The sequence below is a fragment of the Aythya marila genome, assembly GCF_965140915.1.
Source record: "Aythya marila genome assembly, chromosome: 2".
NCBI lineage: Eukaryota > Metazoa > Chordata > Aves > Anseriformes > Anatidae > Aythya > Aythya marila.
The window spans coordinates 151,760,649-151,781,577 of NC_139043.1; the positions used below are offsets into that span (position 1 = coordinate 151,760,649).

Sequence of the window (20,929 nt, forward strand, 5' to 3'; positions counted from 1 at the left end):
AACCTTTCCAATGCATCATCATTTTCCTATTTAAATGTTTGAAGAGACTTCTTATAGTTTTAAAATATTATATTTAGCATATTTATATTTAGAATAAATGCAGATGTTATATTTAGATTAAATCATTTCTAAAGGAGACACCATTATTTTTAAATTGCTTGATCAAAAAGTTCAGAATGTTTTCTCCCTCAATGTGACTTTTGATTAAAGCTGCATATTTCTAAGATGAATCTTTTATTTTAACCTTACCTTTTGACACTTCCAATTAGCCTCATGGAAGGAATTACATAAAACTGCTTCCCTGCCAATACATAGTGAGGATAAAAAGAAAGTACCCTATTAATTCCCTTGTATGAAAGATCCTAATATAAATGCAGTTTCTTATGACTGTATTGCTCTGCAAACCCAGGTTCATTTCTCAGACATGCTGAAATGTGAGATGATAGATTGCACTTAGCATCAATGCAAAGTTTTGTTGTTGCTTTCTCAATGTTTTGTTAAAAAAAAAAAAAAAACAACATTTTTTTTTATTGATTTATTGTTGTTTTCAAGCTCATTGCCAGTTCCTTAAGAGCCCTGTTCAGTTAGTTTCAGAAACCTAGGTGAACAAATATTTCTTTGCTGTGTCACCTAACTTTGTAGCTGACACTCCACATATTTATTTGAAATACTAATTCAGGTGAGAAAATTCCCCCAATAAATTATAGGACATCAAAAGGACATTTTTTGCTTTAGTGTGCAGCAGGAGGAAACAGTTGTCTGAATGCAACTATCTACTGAATAAGTGAAAATGACCATTCAGTGTTTAGGGCAGTTGTGGATGTTGAAGGACTTGCACAGTTGAACTGTACATTAGACTGAAAGCAGAAAGGATCATTCTGTGGGGAAATCAGAGACATGTAAGTAAACATGTAAGGACCCGTGAAGGTCCTGCCTCCAGAGCAGTAGGTCTGAAAACCTCCTATGGATCATTTAACAATAAAACTGAAGGACAGAAAAAATTTAAGACTTAAGACTTAAAATTTAAAACTTAAGCAGCAAAAATGGTGTGGGGTCTCTCTCTGCATCTGAAAAACTGATTTCTGCTCTTACCAGAACTTTAGGTTGCCACTGATGATGAAATTTTGTTGTCTCAGACTCACTGCCCAGGGAGAGAGCCCCCTGGCATACATTGGTGCTTACAAGCCCTTTCCAGTTCTGGATTTTTCACTGACCATGGCCAGCTTGTGCTCGGTCTGTCTCAACTTCAGGTTGGGATGCTGTTCAGCATTTCCAAGCCCGTGGTCTATCCTGTTGCTTCATTTTCAGTTTCCATCCTTTGAGCTATTATGTAAGGCCTTGTCCAGAAGAGGAATGACACATACACACAGCACTAGCACAACAGTTAAGATATCTTTGGTTTCTTCCTCTCCATCTTTTTAACATGTTCCGATTAACATCTCGTAGAGTATCACTGAATAATAAGAGTTAATAAGAGGTAATAAGAGTTTCTAAAATAAATCATCACAAAGTCACTCCTCACACAACAAGGTAGGTAAAAATTAGTATCTGTCAGATATGCTTTATTTTACATATAAAATACATTTTTATTTTCAGATTACTTTAACAAGCCTTGAAAACAAAAACATGTATTGGCTAAAATATGAATGTCTCCCCCCTTTTCTCATGCTTCAAAAGCAGTAAGCTTCACTTAATGGAGGCAAAAATTACCTTTCAAAAAGTTATTGAAACTAATGACTGCAATTTCATACTATTCCACAAGTCATGGTGCTGTTTCTTCTTGCTCTAATGAGCAACTAACTGCAAATGCTTGTTATGACTGCATTAAGAAGCAGTTTACGAGAAAATATTTTTTCTTTAAAAATCAAGGTAGAATTCCTTCAGTAGAAACTTTTTTTGAGATATACAGATGGTATTAAAAAGATTAGGATCACTAACTGTCTATTAAAAACAGACACAAACAGTTAGTCAAGGAGCATATTAGAATTAAAATTAGCCCTTCAGATTAGGTTTTAGGTCTGAGGTAGTCTCCGAATGAATATTTAATTTATAGGAAAAGGCAAAATTGTCTTGCAGGCATTCAGTGTGAGTGATTAAGAACTGGTCTAGCAAAATGCAAGCATGGGTTGCAGCAATTTTCTTCATTTTCTCATATAGTCTTTTACTTTCCTTTTTGCACATCACAATTTAAATCAGGCTTTTTTTTTTTTTTTTTTTTGAAACCTAATGTCAGGTATTCCATTTTATGATAAATCGTCAAACTACGCATACATGAAACATCTCTATGACACCAATTAAAAGAGCTAATGTGTAATGGCAAATACTGCATCTCGCCTCCCCTGCATTATGTGAGATAGCTGAAAAAGAAACACATATTCCTTGACTCTCTTTAGCTTTCTACTCAGCAAATAACACAATTTAACTGAGTAAAATTAGGTACAACACTGCTACAATCTAATAAAGATTAGACTAGCAGGTACTATTTTTTCTTAAATACTTTGTATTACTCATCATTAGACTTTCAGAACAAGTTGTCAAAAATATTTCTCTGTTTGGAAAGTTTTGAAAATTTGTAATGTGGTACTTCTGGAGGGGAGAAGCAAAGGAAATCTGCACAAAGCAAAGTCCTAAGTAATTTCTTTAGTTATAAGCCATGCAATTTTATTTTTTTTTTCTCAGTATTCACCAATTTTATTCCCTGGTCTGTAATGTAAACAGGCAAGAAGGTCTCCATGGTTGTGCTGCATGAGAATAAGGCACAGGGAGTCTAAAAACAGCATATAGTAAAACCTGACTGCAGCTTTCACTAATAAAGCATAATTCTCTGTCCAAAAAAAAATAACATTTCAAGGTGGTATGTACATGTATTCTACTGCAAAACACTGCAGAGGAAATTCAAAATTATACTTTTACCAAGATTTAACTACACTGATATCTTCAACAATGTAATTCAACTTTGTATATCTTCCTAGGTGATAATACTCCTAAAATTTACCCCAAATATACCACTTTACTAGTAATCTTCACCTATACAGGTCTGGCCTCCACTGTTCTCCACTCAGGTGGTCCAGGAAATCAAGATACAACAGTTAATTATAACTGCTTCTGACCATTGTCATTTCTCCCATTATTTTCACCTTGTATGCTTACTGGCAAACTTTTATATAAAAATGCTTTAAAAATATGATTTAAAGATAAGCTCCTGCAACCTTTCATCTTGTATCTATAACCCGGAAACCACTGAATGACTGTGTATTCATAACTTTTATGAATCCTTGTCTCCAAATTTATATGATACCCTAAAAACTTATGGAACACACTTAGTGGATCATAAAGCAATTCTGCCAAAGAGCTAATTATACCAATGGGCTAGTATGAGACGGTACATTCCCTTTCCCAGATGCTTTGACTGTTTGTGTTTGAGTCATGCAGATTCAGCCTAATGTATCCTGCCGGTGGACATCACCATACCATACTTTAATAAGCCATGCTTCTGAAAAGAGACGCAATAAATAAAATAAATAAATAAATAAATGCAGTCAGAGAGGCACTTCTACAGTTTGGCTTTAAGATATGTCTGCATTAACTCAGCCCTGCAGAACTGATGCTGAGACTGTTAAGTATGTGACGTTATGAGCTGCACAAGAAAAAGCAGTGAGCATAGTTTGCTCTTCATAAGCCAAAAGCAGGCTGCATCAGTCATGATGTCTATTCAGAGACAGGAAACTAAATCTCATGGGGTCTCAAAACCTGCAGAGATAAACTGAAGACTGTGCACAAACAGCCTTGTTACTACTCTCCTTTTACAGCAGAGGAAGTCACCAGCCACCAGTCTCCTGTTTTTAAGGAAACCACCACGCTAATAATGGTTAGAGGTATTAAGTAATAGTATACATTTTTATGTGTATATATATTTTTATGCACATATATATGCATGCTATATGCATATTTAAGTTCAAACAGCCTGAGTCAAGTCAAGCCTGAGTGCCTTCCCCTCCAACGAATCAATGAATTCTTGAAACTATTCCTTTGAAACTATACTGCTTCTGCAGATGAAAAAAAAAAAAAAAAAAGTAGCAGAAAGCAAACTAAACATTGCTAATGCTGTCAGTTCCCACAGTTTTCTTGCAAATCCCACAGAAGTTAATAAAATAATAATTATTTTATATATGATTCTGTATATGCCAAGGGTGATTTACACTGGAACAGGATGAAAAATATTTTTCTTCCTTCCTTGGGCATTTTTCACACTACAGCGTATGCCAAACCAGAACCGGACTTTTTTCTTTCTGTAGAATCAATTTCTTTACTCTGCCTTTGAGTTTGGGAATTTTTATTCAGACTTTTTTTTTTTTCATTTTTGTATATATATTTGTACTTTATACAAATGTAATTTGTAGAATTATTTTTTATTTTAATGTATAATCTTAGTTAACTGAACCAAACTTCCAAACTGAAAAAGAGCAAATATTTAATCTATGAAAGAATGTTAAATTTGAGCATTTCAAATGTAAAAATTAAAAAATCAAAATGTAATATTCAAGTTCAAGAACTCATTAATCTTGCACTCACATTTTTTATTCCTCTCTGCACAGTATTGAGTGAAAAGGACTCCGTTGCTTATTCTCTATAAGCTGTCACTAACACTGAAAAATTTTCATCCAGAAATCATTTAGAATAGTAAACCTACTCCTTCCGTTGCTAGCAAGGAAAGCCATGTGTAAAAGAGTGCTTGCAGATAAGGTGGTATGAATTTCCATTGCTTTTCTGACATAAAAACCCAAGAGGAAAAGGGCAGTTTAAATTCTACAAGTACTTAAAGGATCTATGCTGATAATAATAATGGTGCAATGAATTAATTGGTGTGCCTAACTGTGGTGTGTGTCCAGAAATGTCAGAATTATGAAGATACACCTGAAGAACATCTAACTGAGAAAGCGGTACAATAATCCTATGGTATGACATTGCTTTACCAGTGGATATTTTTATACTAACGACAGTACATCCAAGCTGTGGTTTAACCAGGCAGCACAGCACCACACAGCCGTTCACTCAGTCCCCCATCTCCCACTGGGAAGGAGGAGAGAATTGGGACAGAAAAAAAGTAAAAGCTCATGGGTTGAGATAATTGGTCACCTGCTGACCAATGTCCATCCTATTCCTGAGCAGTGTCCCCCCCACTCCAGCCAGCCACTTCACAGTAATATTTCAGCATGACACCACATGGTATGGGACATCCCTTTGGTCCATCTGGGCCAGCTGTCCTGGTCCAGTTCCCCCCCAGCTCCTGCTGCACCCCCAACCCCCTTACTGGCAAGGCAGCACAAGGATCTGGAAAGTCCTCGTCTCTGGGCGAGAACTGCTCTGAAACAACTGAAACATCAGTGTGTTATCAGCATTATTCTCATCCTATATCCAGAACACAGCATCATATCAGTTACTAGTAGGAAAATTAACTCTACAGTAGCCAAAACCAGAACACAAGTTTGTACCGGTTTCCTCCAACGTGAACCTGGCTGTGGATTTGGTATGGTTTCTGCCAACACTCAGTAGTGTTCACTAACTCAGAAGCTCCCACCTCTGTAAGGCCAAGACAGCATCCCACTGTTATATACACTTTTAGAGCAGAAAGTGAAGAAGTGTCTTTATACACATGTTTTTTCCTCAATATGTGATTTTTTTTTGGCCTTCTTTCAGTCCCACCCCAATTCATCAGGCACATCAAGCTTTGAAAGTCCAGAAAAGAAGTCATATGTCTAAGTAACATTTTGATTGCACAGTGGATCTGTGATTAGATTAGATTAGATATTCAGAATTAAGTCTTTATTCAGCAGGTGGTGAGGCCCTGGCACAGGCTGCCCAGAGAAGCTGTGGATGTCCCATCCCTGGAGGTGCTCAAGGCCAGGCTGGATGGAGCTTTGGGCAACCTGGTCTGGCGGGAGGTGTCCCTGCCCATGACAGGGGGGGTGAAAATGGATGATCTTGAAAGGTCCCTTCCAAAACAAACCATTCTATGACTACTCTTCAGCTGCCTCCTTACTCACCCAAGCATGGCCCAGTCTGAAACCAGCCCCCTTGCACACACCCAGAGCTGAACATGAAAACACACATATTCACTAAAACAAAAGAGCAACTTGTAACATCCCACACAAGAACAGAAACCTGAACAGTCAGAGATCAGTAAGGAAATGCAGGATTGGATCCAAACCCAAGATCAGACTTTGAAATTAATGGCCCCTCACTGTTCCCCTCACGCACCCTGGCCCACCTCCAGCCATGTCCCACCCCTCAGGTATCTCCTTACCTGTCTGTCCCGCAATTGTAGCAAACAGCCTGTGAGGAATCCTGGATGGGATTTTCAGCCCAGCTCTTATCTGGTAATACCTGGGGAGACAGAATTAAAAACGTCATGCTGTTACACAGGTGACTGCTTCATCCGTCTAAAAAATCTTTGAGAACATATCCTGGGCATCTAGACACAAACAGAAGGGCCCAGAACAGACTAGCTCAGAAATACTGAGCCCTTTTCTCTGCTTTGTAGTTTTTAACTGAAGTTATAATTTATACTGACGTTATCATCCCCATCCTGTTTTACAGCAGTCTGAATGAACAGAGACCAAATGTGTGACTGATAAGGAAAGGCTGTGAAATGATCTTGGTTTCTTGCAGGAAAAAAAGAGATGGAGAAATACCTATGGAAAAATGCAGGGAGATCAGACCAGGAGTGACAAAAATTTAATGCAAAATAAAGAAATTGGAAACTTCTGTGGAAGGAAAACAGATGTGCTGATCTCATATCCAGAAAAACTGTTCATCCTCTAAATACAAAAATGAAAGCTAAATTAGAATTGTAAAGGTCTACCCAGAACCTGAAGACTTTATGACAGTTGGCAGAATTGTTGGAGAAACAGAAGAAGAGTATAACAGTACATGGAAATGAACTATTAGAAAATCCAGTCTTCTGAGAACTGCTGAATAAACAACAGCTCATACAGGCCACGCTTAGCAATGTAATCTTTACTCGGGATATAATACCGAATAATCTAGATCTCTCTCTGCTAGGTTGAAAGCTGATGGAAGGGGTTTGATGGGGAGAGAACAACAATAAAAAATGTCTTTGAGACAATTCACTCACGGTCCCTCACAGCTGAAAGCTCACCTTACCCTAACTACTCCAACTTACAGATCCTTGCCACTGGGGTATAGTCCTAGCACAACCCCTAGCACTTTTTGGTTTCTGTTTCAGGCAAGAACTTGGAAATAAAACCTCTCTATTATATTTTAGTTTTCAGAAAAGAAAACAAACAAACAAACAAAAAGCTCAGATTCTAAACATACAATATCCAGTTAAAATACCAGCAATCAAACTGCTTGATCCTTCTCTCCCTTACACTGTTCTTGTACAATGATTAAGAGTTTTGACTTATTGTTGCTGATTTCTTCAAGAGCGAGTACCAGAATTATGCCTTAAGACCCTTTGTATTTTCATTACAATTATATGCAATACAAATATTTAACTGACAAAAATACCCTCCTTGGGCTATACACACAGTCTAAACATTTCAACATTACAGCACTGTGGTATTAGTGCATTGCCAAGGCAGGGTAATAGGACACTACTCAGTATGCACATATTAATGATGTTTTGTTCCATGTCCCTTCGACTAGATTTATCCATAAGAATAACATGCAAAACTGCCTGGTAACTCTTTTAGATATTTGCCTCTTAAGACTGTGATAGGTTAGCCTTGGCTAAGAGCCAAATTTCCACCTAGCTGCTCTTTCACCCACCCTCCTCAACAGAACAGCAGGAGAAAATATGAAAAATCTTGTGGGTCAAGATAAAGACAGGTAGGTCATTTACCAGTTACGATCACTGCCAAAACAGACTCGCCTTTGGGAAAATTAGTATAATTTCTTGCTAATTTAAGTAGTTAGAAATACCTCCCCCCCACTCCATGCCCCTTTTCCCAGGTTCAACATCGCTCCTAACTCCTCTCCATCCTCTTGAGCAGTTCAGGGAATGGGATGAGGGTTGTGCTCAGCCCACCACAGCCCCTATAATCTGCTTCTTTGTCCACAGACACTACCCAATGCTTTGTAAGCATCTCAAACAACCCTAAAAATTTTCATCAGGAAAATGGCTTCACTTGGCCCAGACTAGAACTGCTAACTGTAACACAGCGTTGGACATCAAAAATACATGAAGATACCTAAATATTAAATTTACTGTTGTTTTTTCAAAGTGGGCTAGGTGCAATGGCATAAAATAGCTAGCTCTTTATCTTATTTAAACCTCTCCCTGTTCATCCCCTTTATTCTGGCAAAATCATTTGAATGAAGTCATAAATATACCTACTTCCTGTACCCAATGTGTTTAACTGTTCAAAACAAAAACTGCACCAAAAAAATGATAGAAAGCTAAGGCACTCCATGATAAAGGTTAAAATTAGTTTACAGGTCCAAATGTGAAGAGAATCTAGAGACTGGTGAGGTCTGCAATGCTGAGGAATATGACTATCATTTTCCCTTAGATTTTATATGTGTGTATTGGGTTTATATGGCAAAGATTTGGTAGCAGGGCACTGCAGGGGTGGCCTCTGTGAGAAGAGTCCAGAAGCTGACACAAGTCAGATAAATGCCATTTTCCAGTATGAATTCCATACTGGAAAAGAAGGAATTCCATCATGGAATTTGATACACTCATCCTAAAGAAAGGCTTTAGAGAATAGTTCTATACGCAGAATACAGAGGAGACTTGTGAATATCTCTTGTCTTCCAAGCTCTGTGGAACCATGCGTTATGTGTGTACTGCAACGTGTTGCACCATGAGGTAGTGTCACTGTTGGTCCATTAGATTAATGCAAAGGACAACGGAGAATTATGTCCCCAACATCCCACTGATATTCATGGAATTCAACAGATAGGCAGTGAAAGCATCAAGGGATCAAAACAGAAGAATAAATTAAAAATGAAATAGAAATGCTCACATTTTATCAATTCAGTGCTTTAAAACAGAATATTTTCCCTGAAATTTTTTGAGAACAAGTCATTTTTCAATGAAAGTTTTCAGGCAAAATGTTAACAATAGCTCTGAAGGAGATTATAAATACCACATACATAATAAGAGCAAAAAATAGCTTCAACTTAGGTGACCAGAAAAGGGAAAAGACATCCTCATTTGAGTTTCACCAGACCCTTTGTCGTGCAGTTAAAGTAAACATACTACAGGAAACTAAATTAAACCCATTATCTGCATTTCTAATTTTAATCCCCAAATCAATGTTTAAATCACAAGACAGGCAAATGTTGCCCGTTCTTCCCCAGATCTTCCTCTATTTGCAAGTAGGGAGGAATTATCAAATACTGACTTTACAACTAAGCAAAAACATGAAAATTAAGGTTCCTGTTCCCATACTGTGAAGTTGGATGATTACTTCAAAATAGTTTGTGTATTACTGAAGAGGGTTTTCTTGATCAAAATACAGTCCATTGTAAGTATGGCATCCCGTATTTTTTTTCAGCAGCAAACACAGATAAATAGCTCCACTTCCCCGTGCCACTGCCCTACTCCCTTCTTGACTGTGCTGTAAAAGTATTACTGGGAACAAGACATAAAACAGACCCCCACTAATGAGAGCAAATAATAAAATACTCTCTCTGTCAGTACCTCTACAAATATCCACGCTGTTATATGAGTGAATACCGTGCTCAGTCCTTGCTAACAGGATGGCAGATGGAAAACAGCTTTTAACACTAGCGATTACTACTCCTTCTGTTACACTGGGGTGCTGTATGAACTAGAAATGGGATAGATAAATCATGCTGAAGCAACAGGTACAGCTGATCATGAAGTGTTCCTGTTTTTCCTCAGAATGAACCTAAACATCTATAGCTGGTTCTAACTACCTTCATCAGGAAATGGCTTCAAAGGCTAGTCATTGTCACCAGTCTCTTTCAATCCACCCAAGCAAGAGAAGGATCAATATGGAGATGTGAGCTCTCTTTGGAATCTTCCTGACCTCTTCTCATCTGGGAGGACTATTTGCTATTTGGACACTGGAGCAGCAGAGCCTTGAGAGTGGTCTGAGCTGAGCATGGAGGCAATTGAACAAACTCTATTTGTGTTAAAGTAGCTATTATCTGCATTGCAGGGTTGGGAAGAATTCCTGCAGAGACGTACTTCAGCTCAACCCGGCTGAGTAAACATCTCCAAAATGGAGTGAACACAAAAACTACAAGGAATGGGAAATGGATCTAAAGTCAAATTTATACCTAGCACTGGAAAATCAGGCTGAGGTAAGCATTGCAAAAGCCACTAATATAGTTTCAGGATGTTCTCCACCACATATGAGCAAGCAAAGGAAAGGGCTGCCCAATAGTGATACAACACTGACTAACAATATATATTGTTATAAAATATATATATATTCTCCCTCAAAATAACAAAATGTTTTGCTCTCCTGCTTACTTTTCATGAAGAACACAGATACGAAAGCTAAAGAAGAGTACAAAGCTTTGGAAAAGATCATAACCAAGATGCCAAAATCAAAGAGATCAGCAAGCTTAGTGAGGAGGAAGCTTGAAAATCCTGGCAGAAGTGTCACATGGTCTGGAAAATTGATCATATAGATTTACAACAAACCCAAGTAATCAATAAATATACTGTAGGGCTGGAGATATGCAGAAGAAAGTCATTTTTCAAAGATGTTTAAATGGACACCACTATGGGTTTTTGAGTGGCGTCCTACAAATACACAAGGCTTTACTGTAGATTTTGAAAGAAATAATAATTAAGAAATAAATAAGAAATTGCAATAAAACTAATGTTTTACTACAAATGCAATCACAGAATTATGGAATATCCTGAGTTGGAAGGGACCCACAAGGATTATGTAGTCCAAGTCATGGCTCCAGCAGGCTTGGTGCCATGACCGTTTCCCCTGGGGAGCCTGTTCCAGTGCCCAACCACTCTCAGTGAAGAACCTTTTCCTAGCATCCAGTCTAATAATCTAATCCAATATCCAATCCACAGGCTGTGTCTGGCTCATTAGAGTTGGGTTGGTGGTACCTCTCTTTGAGTAAACAGCTGCTGTTTGCGTGTGTGCATTTTTTGTTGTTGTTACTGTGTTGTTGTTTTTTTGTTGTTTCTTTTTTTTTTTTTTGGTTGTTTGGTTGTTATATGTTTTTAAACAAGAACAGTGCAAAAAAAGCTTATTTAGACTTTAGTAAAGTAGGGAGACCATGGAAAATTGAAAATTGTCAGATAATGTGGAACAGGTGCTGTGAGGGGAAGATGAGGAAACAGCAAGCTGATTTCAAAAAAAAAAACAAAAAACAAAAAACTAAAGGAACTTGGCACACAACTCAGCAAAACACAGAGCAATCAGATCCCCTCTCTATCTATAAATACACTGAAAGGAAAAACATCAGGAAGGAAGAAGGAGAGTGAGGTACAAGAAAGTACAACATTGGCACAAGAACAACCACGTATAACTGCCCATGAATAAATGCAATTTAGAAATATGAAGTTGTAGCTGGCAAAGGAGCAAGGCTATGAAACAGCCTCCTAGCAGAGGCAGGGATGAAAAAAAGCCAATTTATTTTTAGGGGAAGCTCAGTTAATTTCTGAATAATTTATAGGGTATGGATCCTTCTCATTTGCAGGACCAATGTTATTTACGTAGGCAGCCTGTACCACCAAGTCCCATCTCTCCTATGAGACATTCTGCACGGGTCACCCTGGTAGCAATGAGTTTGCCATTGACACCTTCACTGGTCATTTGTGAACTGCTCGTCTTTAAAGTCATTGCTAATTTGAATGTTAACTTTGTTTTTCTATGCCTGGACACTCATTAATCCTTGACGACCTGTACTGACTCACCTAGGGCACTGATGTTAAAACCTCCCTCAGGAGCCTGACTCCACTAATGGTTGTGTTGGGTTATGCAGCCACCCCTTGCCTCCCCCTTTCAAAGGGCAAAGCTTTCAGCACCTTTCACCCTCCCAGCTCTGTGATGGTCAGACCTGCTCTAAGGAGCACCAACATCACTCTTAGACGTTAACACGTTAACTGCTCACTTAACGCTCAGGCAAGGTGCAGGTTGTTTTTTCTTGTTTTTTTGTTTTGGTTTGTTTTGGTTTGTTTGTTTGTTTGTTTTTGTGTGTGTGTGTGTTTGTTTGGATGTTTTTTGTTTGTTTGTTTTTAACTGTCTGCTACTTATTACTATTGTACTCAAATGCACAATGGAAATATTCAGATTTATGAGAATCAAACATTTTTGTTTCAGATAGGTCATCATGCCATCTCTAGTAATTTAACCAGAACACAAGGCAGTGCCTAATTCCAACAGATTTACAACAAAACAGAAGAGGAACACATCCATGTAGAAGGCTGATGCCAGCCTTGTTACTGATGCTTGGACTCACCCCTTTGCTTCCTCCGCTCTGATCAATGCTAGACCATCTCAGCTCCCGTCTAGTCCTACAGGCTGCTATGTAATTGCCTCCCCAAGCCATTGCCCAGTAGTGACATTACAGAGACTAGACTAAGAAGATGGGATTGGGGATGACTAGTCTGAGAGAAGCAATTTGTTGGGTAATATTGATGCATCACCCTACCAAGCCAGATCACTCCCACCAGCAGCCCCGGTAGACTAGGCTGCTCCTCCCTATCCATTTCTGCAGCATGGAAAGCAAAAAGATTGGCTCAGTACCACTGCCACAGAAAACAGAAAACCACAAAACTATGTAACTTCTGCTTGCTATGAATTATATCTGACAAACTCCAAGGCTTAACATTTCATTCCATTTTAGGCCGTGTTTTAATAAACAACCCTTAAGCTAGTACATACTGTAAACAAAACAACTGTAGGCTGAGCTCTGTCACTCAGCCTTGAGATTCTGTTGTTCCTCACACCAGTGTCTCGGAGTTGCCCTCCAGCAGTCCCTGTCAGCAAAACCCTATCAAATTGCTGCTGCAGGGGAGCCAAAGCAGTACACTCTTTAGGAAAACAATGAGGTAAAAACTCCTAAGAACAGCATGAGAAGAGATATCAAATCTCTATCCAAGAAGTTACATCATTGGCTATAAAGGGAGTTTAAACTTTTTTTTTTCTTTTTTTCTTTTTTTTTTCTTTTTTTTTTACTTTTTTTTCCCCCCTGCTGGAAAGAATATACATTTGTTCTTTGGCAATATTAGCATATTAGCAGACCTTTTTGTCTTGTGTTGATGATTCCCAGAAGAGGAATACAAAGTGTGCTGCCCTCTGAGAGCTACCTACTGCATATTCCAGAAGTTTCTGCTGGTTAAATGAAGCAATTATGATTATCGACAATGATTTCCAGAGAAACACAGCACCTAGGATTTCACCCAACAATTAATGAACCAAGCTACAAAGTATTATTTCCTAGACAGATACTGGAAGATGAAACTCAAGAGGTGGTGGTTGGGAGGGGGAAGAATCGTATTGCTATATAAGATAATGTGCAAAAAAAAACAAACATGAGAAAGCTCAACAATACAACCGCAAAATAGGACAAACTCTTAGATCTCTTTATGCTAAACAGCATCCAGTGTCCATGGTTCACAAACACCTCCAGAGAAGCAGTTCATCAGCAAGTTCCCACAATCAGCATCCAAAGTCGACCACAACCAGCACAGGGCTCAAAGCGGCTCTGCATATTGCTGACTGGAACACAAGCCATTACAGAATACTGCATATAAAACATACATTAATCATCAAAGGTGAACAGGAGCCCGCTAACAAACAATGATACTGAACTGAATGTCTGGGCCTAGGTGCTGGCCAGGGGCTACAGGGCCTCTGTGGTGGCTCCAACAGCCCCATGGCAGGGCCCAGCTGAGCTCAGCACCAAGCTGGCGGCGCCTCGGGGAAACCAGATTTCCAAAAGGGCAGAGCGGGCACAGGCCGAGGAGGAGGCCCAGGGCGAGGGAGAAGCAGCAGAGGGCCCAGGCCCCAGCAGGAGGAGGGCAGGAGGGACTCCAGGCCCACAGGCAGCAGGGATTCCCCAGCAGCCCTGCAGAGGCCCCGCTGGAGCAGATCTCCACCCTGCACCCCGCAGCAGGGGGACATTTCCTGAGGGAGCTGTGGCCATGGGGAGCCCCCACGGGAGCAGGGTGTTCCTGAAGGGCTGCAGCCCGGGGCAGGGCCCCTGCTGGAGCAGGGCCATGGGTGAGGAGGAAGGGGTGGCCGAGAGGGGCTGGGAGAGGGCTGAGCGTAACAAAAATGAAAGATTTCCAATTGCAAAAATATTTTTCTCTTCATACGAGGGAGAATGTTTCATGTAAAAATCAAGAAGTTTGTTACTACACCGCAAAGAATCATATGCAAACAGTGACATTTGGATGTCACACTCCATTGTAACAGGGACTAGGAGAACATTGACTGAGAAAAGAATAAAAGATGGATGACCTTAAAGCTTTTCTTAATTATGTTAACTATTATGTTAATTATGTTTACTCCTGTAAAGAAGGGAAAATAATGCCTATTCTGTTGCATTCTTAAGTGATTAAAAATGCATACAACTCAGATGTAAGCTTTGAAGTGAAACTGCAAGCTTATTTCCAAACATTTCATTTGTTGGATATTTCCTGTGAACCTAAACACATCTACAAACACATCAGTCAGGCTGCTTTCTCAATGAAATGGTATTTCAAGAAACCTGTGTGACCACCTCTACCACGGGCTCCTAGCACGGTGCTGAAGAGCCCCAAAATACAGGAGTGAGAACATGTCACACAGGAGCTACCAGTAAGCAGTAGGTTGTTCTTCTCAACTGCCATCACCCTTCCCACCATCAGCATTTCCTTCCCACTTTTTTGTCAGCAGAAGGAACAACATGGACAGCTCAGGGCTTCTGCCTAAAAAAACTTATAATTTTGGAAGCATAAAAATGGCTGTTGGAGGTGTCAAGAGGAAGGCTTTCCTCAGCCCTCAGTGCTCAGTCTTACACAAACACTGAACAGGTCTGTCAGGGAGCATCCTCCATAATGCCCACAACAGCAGGTTAGTCAAAAGCATCTACGGCACTCCAACTTCATTTATCACATCAAGTTTCCACGATTCTCATGGCAGATTTATCCCCAGGCTCTTTAACTTTTGATGAAGGTAGATCTAATGTTAATAGAGAAAGAGGAGTGCAATCCATACCCTCCTTGCAGTACAGTAATTAATACAGCCCTTGACTTGCTAGAAGGCATAGTTGGTCTACTGAAAAGCAAACTGCCCACCTACAAGGAGGCTGTAGCATGCATACACAAGGAGGCATGCAATAAGAGGAAATTCTCCAATTGTAAACATTTGGAAGCCAACTTTTCAGACTTTTTATTTTAATAGAAAATCCTGTTCTAACAATAAATGGTGTCAAGCTCTACAAACCTTAGAAGTATTTGTGTGATTATCACCCAAGCAAACAGTATGTGTGAGGGGTCTCAGCACCTTGCTGAAGATGCTTAGCATGTCCCAGGATCAAACACAGATAGGTATGTTTAGAACCCAAGAATCTGGGCTGGAAGCTCTCCAAAGCTGAATGCTGTGAATGTGATGTAGAAAAATATATACCTTTTGGCAAACAAGCACTGAACTTAACAGAACAGCTTCCATACTTCACTCTGTTACTGAATCAGAGCCTACACTAGGCACCTGATGCCTTTGAGTTGAGGCTTTCATTTGGATCCAGGTAAGCCACAGCCTTGATAATTTTTATACTTCTAGCTTCATCAGATATCACTTCACTGCAGAAACTTGCAACTCTACAGGCCATAAACGCTCCAGCCCTTGCATCCCTGCAGCTCTCTGACAATTACACCAACCAGCACTCTTTATATCTCCTTTTATGCTCACCTCAGGGGTTCTTGCCCTTTTATGCTCACCAAGGTAGCAATGCTGCCTTTTATTTGGTCCCATATCCATACTCTTAAAGCAATCTGCCCTTTACTTTACTTTCAGGCAGCGTAGCAAAGTAGGGGTGAAGAGGAGTAGGTAGTTGAATAGTGAACAGCAGAGTAAAATGAAAGAGACAGGCAATGAGAGGTAGGCAAAGGAAAGGGCAGAAAATTAGAACCCCAGTAAAGATATGACAATTGGATCCTTTTCTCAAAGGCAATGAGAAACCTGGGAAACATGGCTTAATTTAGTTTCACAGTCAAGTAGTAACATTTTTCAATCCATTTTTAAATTATATGAGCAGCTAGAGAAGAGATTTTGTGCTCTTGTAACTGAAGCATCTGAAAAAAAACTTCAATAATCTTACAGAGGTATGCAATCCTTAACTGCTGTGGGTGCCAACAAAAAGCACTTATAGAAATTGTTTAATAGATATAAAGAGAGCTGAATATTACTGAAGGTCATTCTTTTCTTTCTTAATTCAAACTTTTACGTTACGTTACAGATATTTTATTAGTATAAGATGTACAGCCAGACAAACATGGTGTCTCATGAGAGTTCTAAATTGTTTCTGCAATGTTTGTGGACTAAAATGAATATACAAGTATTTAGATTTGGAGGCATTATTTACATTAAATTTTGTTGAGTTTTGGATCCCACTCTTGGAAACAGGAGACAAGAGAAAATAATAGCCAGGAAATGGCTTCTCAGAGGCTGCTCCTTTAAAAAATGTACAAATCTTTTCACATTTTGATTCTCACACCTTCCCAGAAGACTGAAAGCCAAAGTGACCTTGAAACAGAGATGCAGACTCATTGGGGACATAATGGGTACATCTAACCCAGCAGACCAAGGAGAGATTTTCAGCTCATGCACAGCCTGGCAATTGTCCAATTCCAAATGAATACAAAACCTGAGCATCTTCCATCCATTGCCCCTGAGCTGACTTCCAAAAGAAGGAAGTCTGGGACATGAGCAAAGTGGAGATGAAGAGTGATCTGACACACAGTGAATCATGAAAGAGTGACTACATCAGTGGACAAGGGAAGAGTAACTGGTGTCCTCTACCCGAACTTCTTTACGGCCTTTGACACGGTCCCACACAACATCCTTGGCTCTAATCTGGAAAGATGGGGATTTGAAGGGTGGACTATTTGGTTGATAATGAATTGGCTAGATGGCCACGTTCAAAGAGGTGTGGTCAATGGTTCAATTTGACAACTTTGTCAGTGTTTTCCTCTGAAATGAAGCTGTGTTTGTTTTTGTTGGTGATAATGCTCTCATGCACTGCAGGTTATAAATGCATTACATTTTGTGGCCTAGAACACCTGGGCAAGTTCTTAAAAACAGTGTAATCTAAGAGAACCCACATATATCACTTGATTTAGAAAACCTCTTACTCACATGAGGCCTCAACTATATCTTCTTAAAAGGAAGATTAGTAATTTTGTAACTTATTAAAAATAATTTTGAATTTCCAATTTCTTTGAAGGCACTAAGGAAAGTGAAAAGAGGAAAAAAAAAAAAAAAGTTTTGTAGAAGCAGCATTTTCCTTTACAAGAATCAATGGAAAGCCCCTGACCCTCTTTCTAAGATGTCTGAATGTCTGAGGTGGGTTTGAGAGAGGAATTTCAATTTATTCTCTTTTGCGGCCTGGTACCTAAAATTCATTAAAATTTAAGTTTCTCCTCCAGAATGGGGTTGCAGTGGTTCATCTCTTCTCAAAATATTGTTCTTCATTCAGAAAGACAGCTTTTTTTTTGTGAGGGTAACACCTATGGCTTGTAAACACAGATTAGAACATGACTGTCATACACAACACAACTAAAGAAATAAAGCACACACAAAGACAGCATTTCCTATTCTAAAAGATTAAAGGTCTCAGCACAGAATCAGAAATGAACACTCACACAACAACTAGGAAATGCAGAGACTAAGTTTTCATGAGTCAAACATGGAACAAGCTGTACAGTTTTTGTAAAAACAGAGGATTGTTTTTCCATTAGTTTCATATAACCTGTAAAACTCTGTAAGACAATGAACACAAAGTGATGTGCCATAAACTGTAAAAGACTTAACACAGCCCCTTTCTTTCTGTTATAACTACCTTCTAGGACTGAGAGTGGAAGTTTTAGCAAAGGAAAAATGAACAGTTCAGTGTCAGGCAGGAAAGGACCATTTGAACTTTCACTTTCAAAAAATAAAAATAAAAAATGGATAGAGAACCTGAAGTACAACTGTGAGGTAAGCAGGACCTGGCTATGCAATTATTGGAGGTTTTACATGTAAATCAGTGAATTACGGTCCTTGAAAAGCATCTTGAAAAACATTGGCAGTTGATGGATGAGTAAGCTACAGAAAGGAAAAATGAATGTGATGGTTTTCAGCAGGGATCTGGAAGAACAGTTAAAACTTACAGTAATGTCAAAGGCTTGTATAGTGCCCAGAGAATATGAGGTAGAATCTTTCAAGCAGGAAAAAAAAAAAAAAAAAAAAGTGAAGATGGATGATTACAATAAGCTGTTATTAGAAAAGGACCAAAACCATCCAGAATTTACAGCTTGTGATGAAGAAATAGAAAAACTGGTGGCACACATACAAGAACAGGAGAAAAGAGGTATTAAAGTCTCAAAGACTGCAAGCTACTTCAAACCACAACCACAAGAAATTAAGAAAGTGGAAACAGAATTAAAACAAAATGAAGAAGCATTGCAAAGGACCAGTACAATAACCTGATTCAGATCTCTGTTCTACAGTTTAAATTGAATGATACAGGGCATGATGTAACTACAGACGGCAGCTCTGATCAAGCGCTGAAGGAAAAGTTAGAGGCAGAACAGGAAGCACTTGTGACGAAAGAGAGAGAGAGATTGCAACCTTATTAGACCAACTAGAGCAATATAAAGATAATAAGATAAGAAAAATTAGGAGATATCACAGCTGAACTTGTAGTTACAGTTACAGGAAAACCATAGGACTTCCAGCTTCACTCAGCTTCAGCCAGAGAACACACACCTGAAGAGCAATCTAATAAAACTCCATTTTGAGCAAAACCTAGACCTGGCTGTGGTGGGCTGATCTCAGCAAAGTGCCGGGTGCTCTGCAGGGCTGCCAGGGAATCCCTGCTGCCTGTGGGCCTGGAGCCCCTCCTGCCCTCCTCCTGCTGGGGCCTGGGCCCTCTGCTGCTTCTCCCTCTCCCTGGGCCTCCTCCTTGGTCTGTGCCCACTCTGCCCTTTAGGAAATCTGTTTTCCCAGAGGTGCTGCCAGCTTGGTGCTGAGCTCAACTGGGCCCTGCCATGGGGCCATGTCCGGCATGGGGCAGCCCCAGCCTCTGCCGTGGTGCCAACACCTTGGAATGAACACTCGCTACACTGTGTGATGGTGTCTTCTCACCTTTCCTTTTCCCAGAAGCACTGTTTCAACTGACATATCAAGAAACTGATCATTGGAATGACCAGAGAAAGAGACTCCAGCATGAGCTAAAACACTCTTCAAGATTCAGCTGTCATAATCAGCCCTGCTGTAACTTCATATAACCACTGTATGGATCTTCTGTCTTATAAAAACACTGATCATTTCAGCATTTCTTCCCTGACGTTGGTGCATTGACCAGGACTCACTCATTAATTTCATCCATTTTCCCATAGCGCTGTGTTGCAGATTGTTGTTATGCGTGACTGTTCCACTTCCCATGTGCTAACGGCTATGACTCCTGCAATGAACAAAATGAAAGGAGAGCCATCGTGCTTAACCCCAAAGTAAACCTGTCTACTGTAAATGTAAATAGAAATACATTTTCCCCACACCAGGACTGGGGATGACCAAATCAATGCCCCATAAAGAAATCCTCCTCCTTCTCCTTCTCCTTCTCCTTCTCCTTCTCCTTCTCCTTCTCCTTCTCCTTCTCCTTCTCCTTCTCCTTCTCCTTCTCCTTCTCCTTCTCCTTCTCCTTCTCCTTCTCCTTCTCCTTCTCCTTCTCCTTCTCCTTCTCCTTCTCCTTCTCCTTCTTCTCCTTCTCCTTCTCCTTCTCCTTCTCCTTCTCCTTCTCCTTCTCCTTCTCCTTCTCCTTCTCCTTCTCCTTCTCCTTCTCCTTCTCCTCCTTCATCCCTTTATCCTTATTTTTCTTATTTTTCTTATTTTTCTTATTTTTAGTTTTTGCTTCAGATTTTCTTCCTTACTCTTTCTCAGGAAATGGGTCGTTTCTATTTCCACCCACTCACTCCACACACAAATAAAACTAATTGCTAAATGTGAGTCTTACCCAAATTTACCTATTTTTCTCACTGAACCATTGGCAACACTGATGGGACTTTTCCCCCTCTTCCAAGAAAGATGAATACTCTCTTCTGAAAGTACACTCGGTGCTGGCACAAACCTGACAGCTCTAGAGATGCAAATCTCGTTTTCTGTGGAATGGATGCAGCATTAACAACTGCATTGTAATTTCTCTTCAGAATGTTTCTGTCAATACAAGTCCTTGCTCTTTTACAGAAACTCTGTACAGGGAGGTGAATAGACTCTTCATTCCCACCTGCCTCATGAATCTGCCACCTCTGCTAAAGCTTTGACCTTATTTTTGAGCTAATCCTCAGAATGCTAATTACGTAAGAATTCTCAAAAAGAAATTGTTTCATAATTTTTCTCCCAGGATATACTTTTTACAGAAGACAAAATAGAAGCAGAGCAAAAATGAGCTATACAAGGGCAGAGACAAATGATATGTACACCTGAGCTGTCACCAAGTCCTGGAAATGCCTAGAGATTGTAGCTCCTTAAGCTTACATTAGTAAGCTCCAAGATGGTTGCAAATATGCTCTTGGTATGAACAGAACTTATCTCCTAAATAGCTAGAAGTGAAACCTACACTTTCCATCAGGATCCACAAATCAAATACTCTTCAGTATCATACCTGTTCAACCAAGGTCTGTACAGAAGAGAGTGCTGACACACTTCTCTGCACTTATTCCGTAACCTAACTCATCACACAGCCCAGTCCAGTTCCCTCCCATGTCTGAGATCAT

General features: G+C 39.6%; 1 protein-coding gene across 1 annotated transcript in view; it reads right to left on the minus strand.

Annotated features, from left to right (window-relative positions):
- The window catches only part of FAM135B (family with sequence similarity 135 member B), a 194,708-nt gene that overhangs the window by 100,904 nt on the left and 72,875 nt on the right, over positions 1-20,929 (minus strand). The window contains exon 3 of the mRNA XM_082753173.1: positions 6,305-6,384. Coding sequence (XP_082609299.1) covers positions 6,305-6,384 — 80 coding nt within the window. The remainder of the gene's footprint in view (positions 1-6,304; positions 6,385-20,929) is intronic.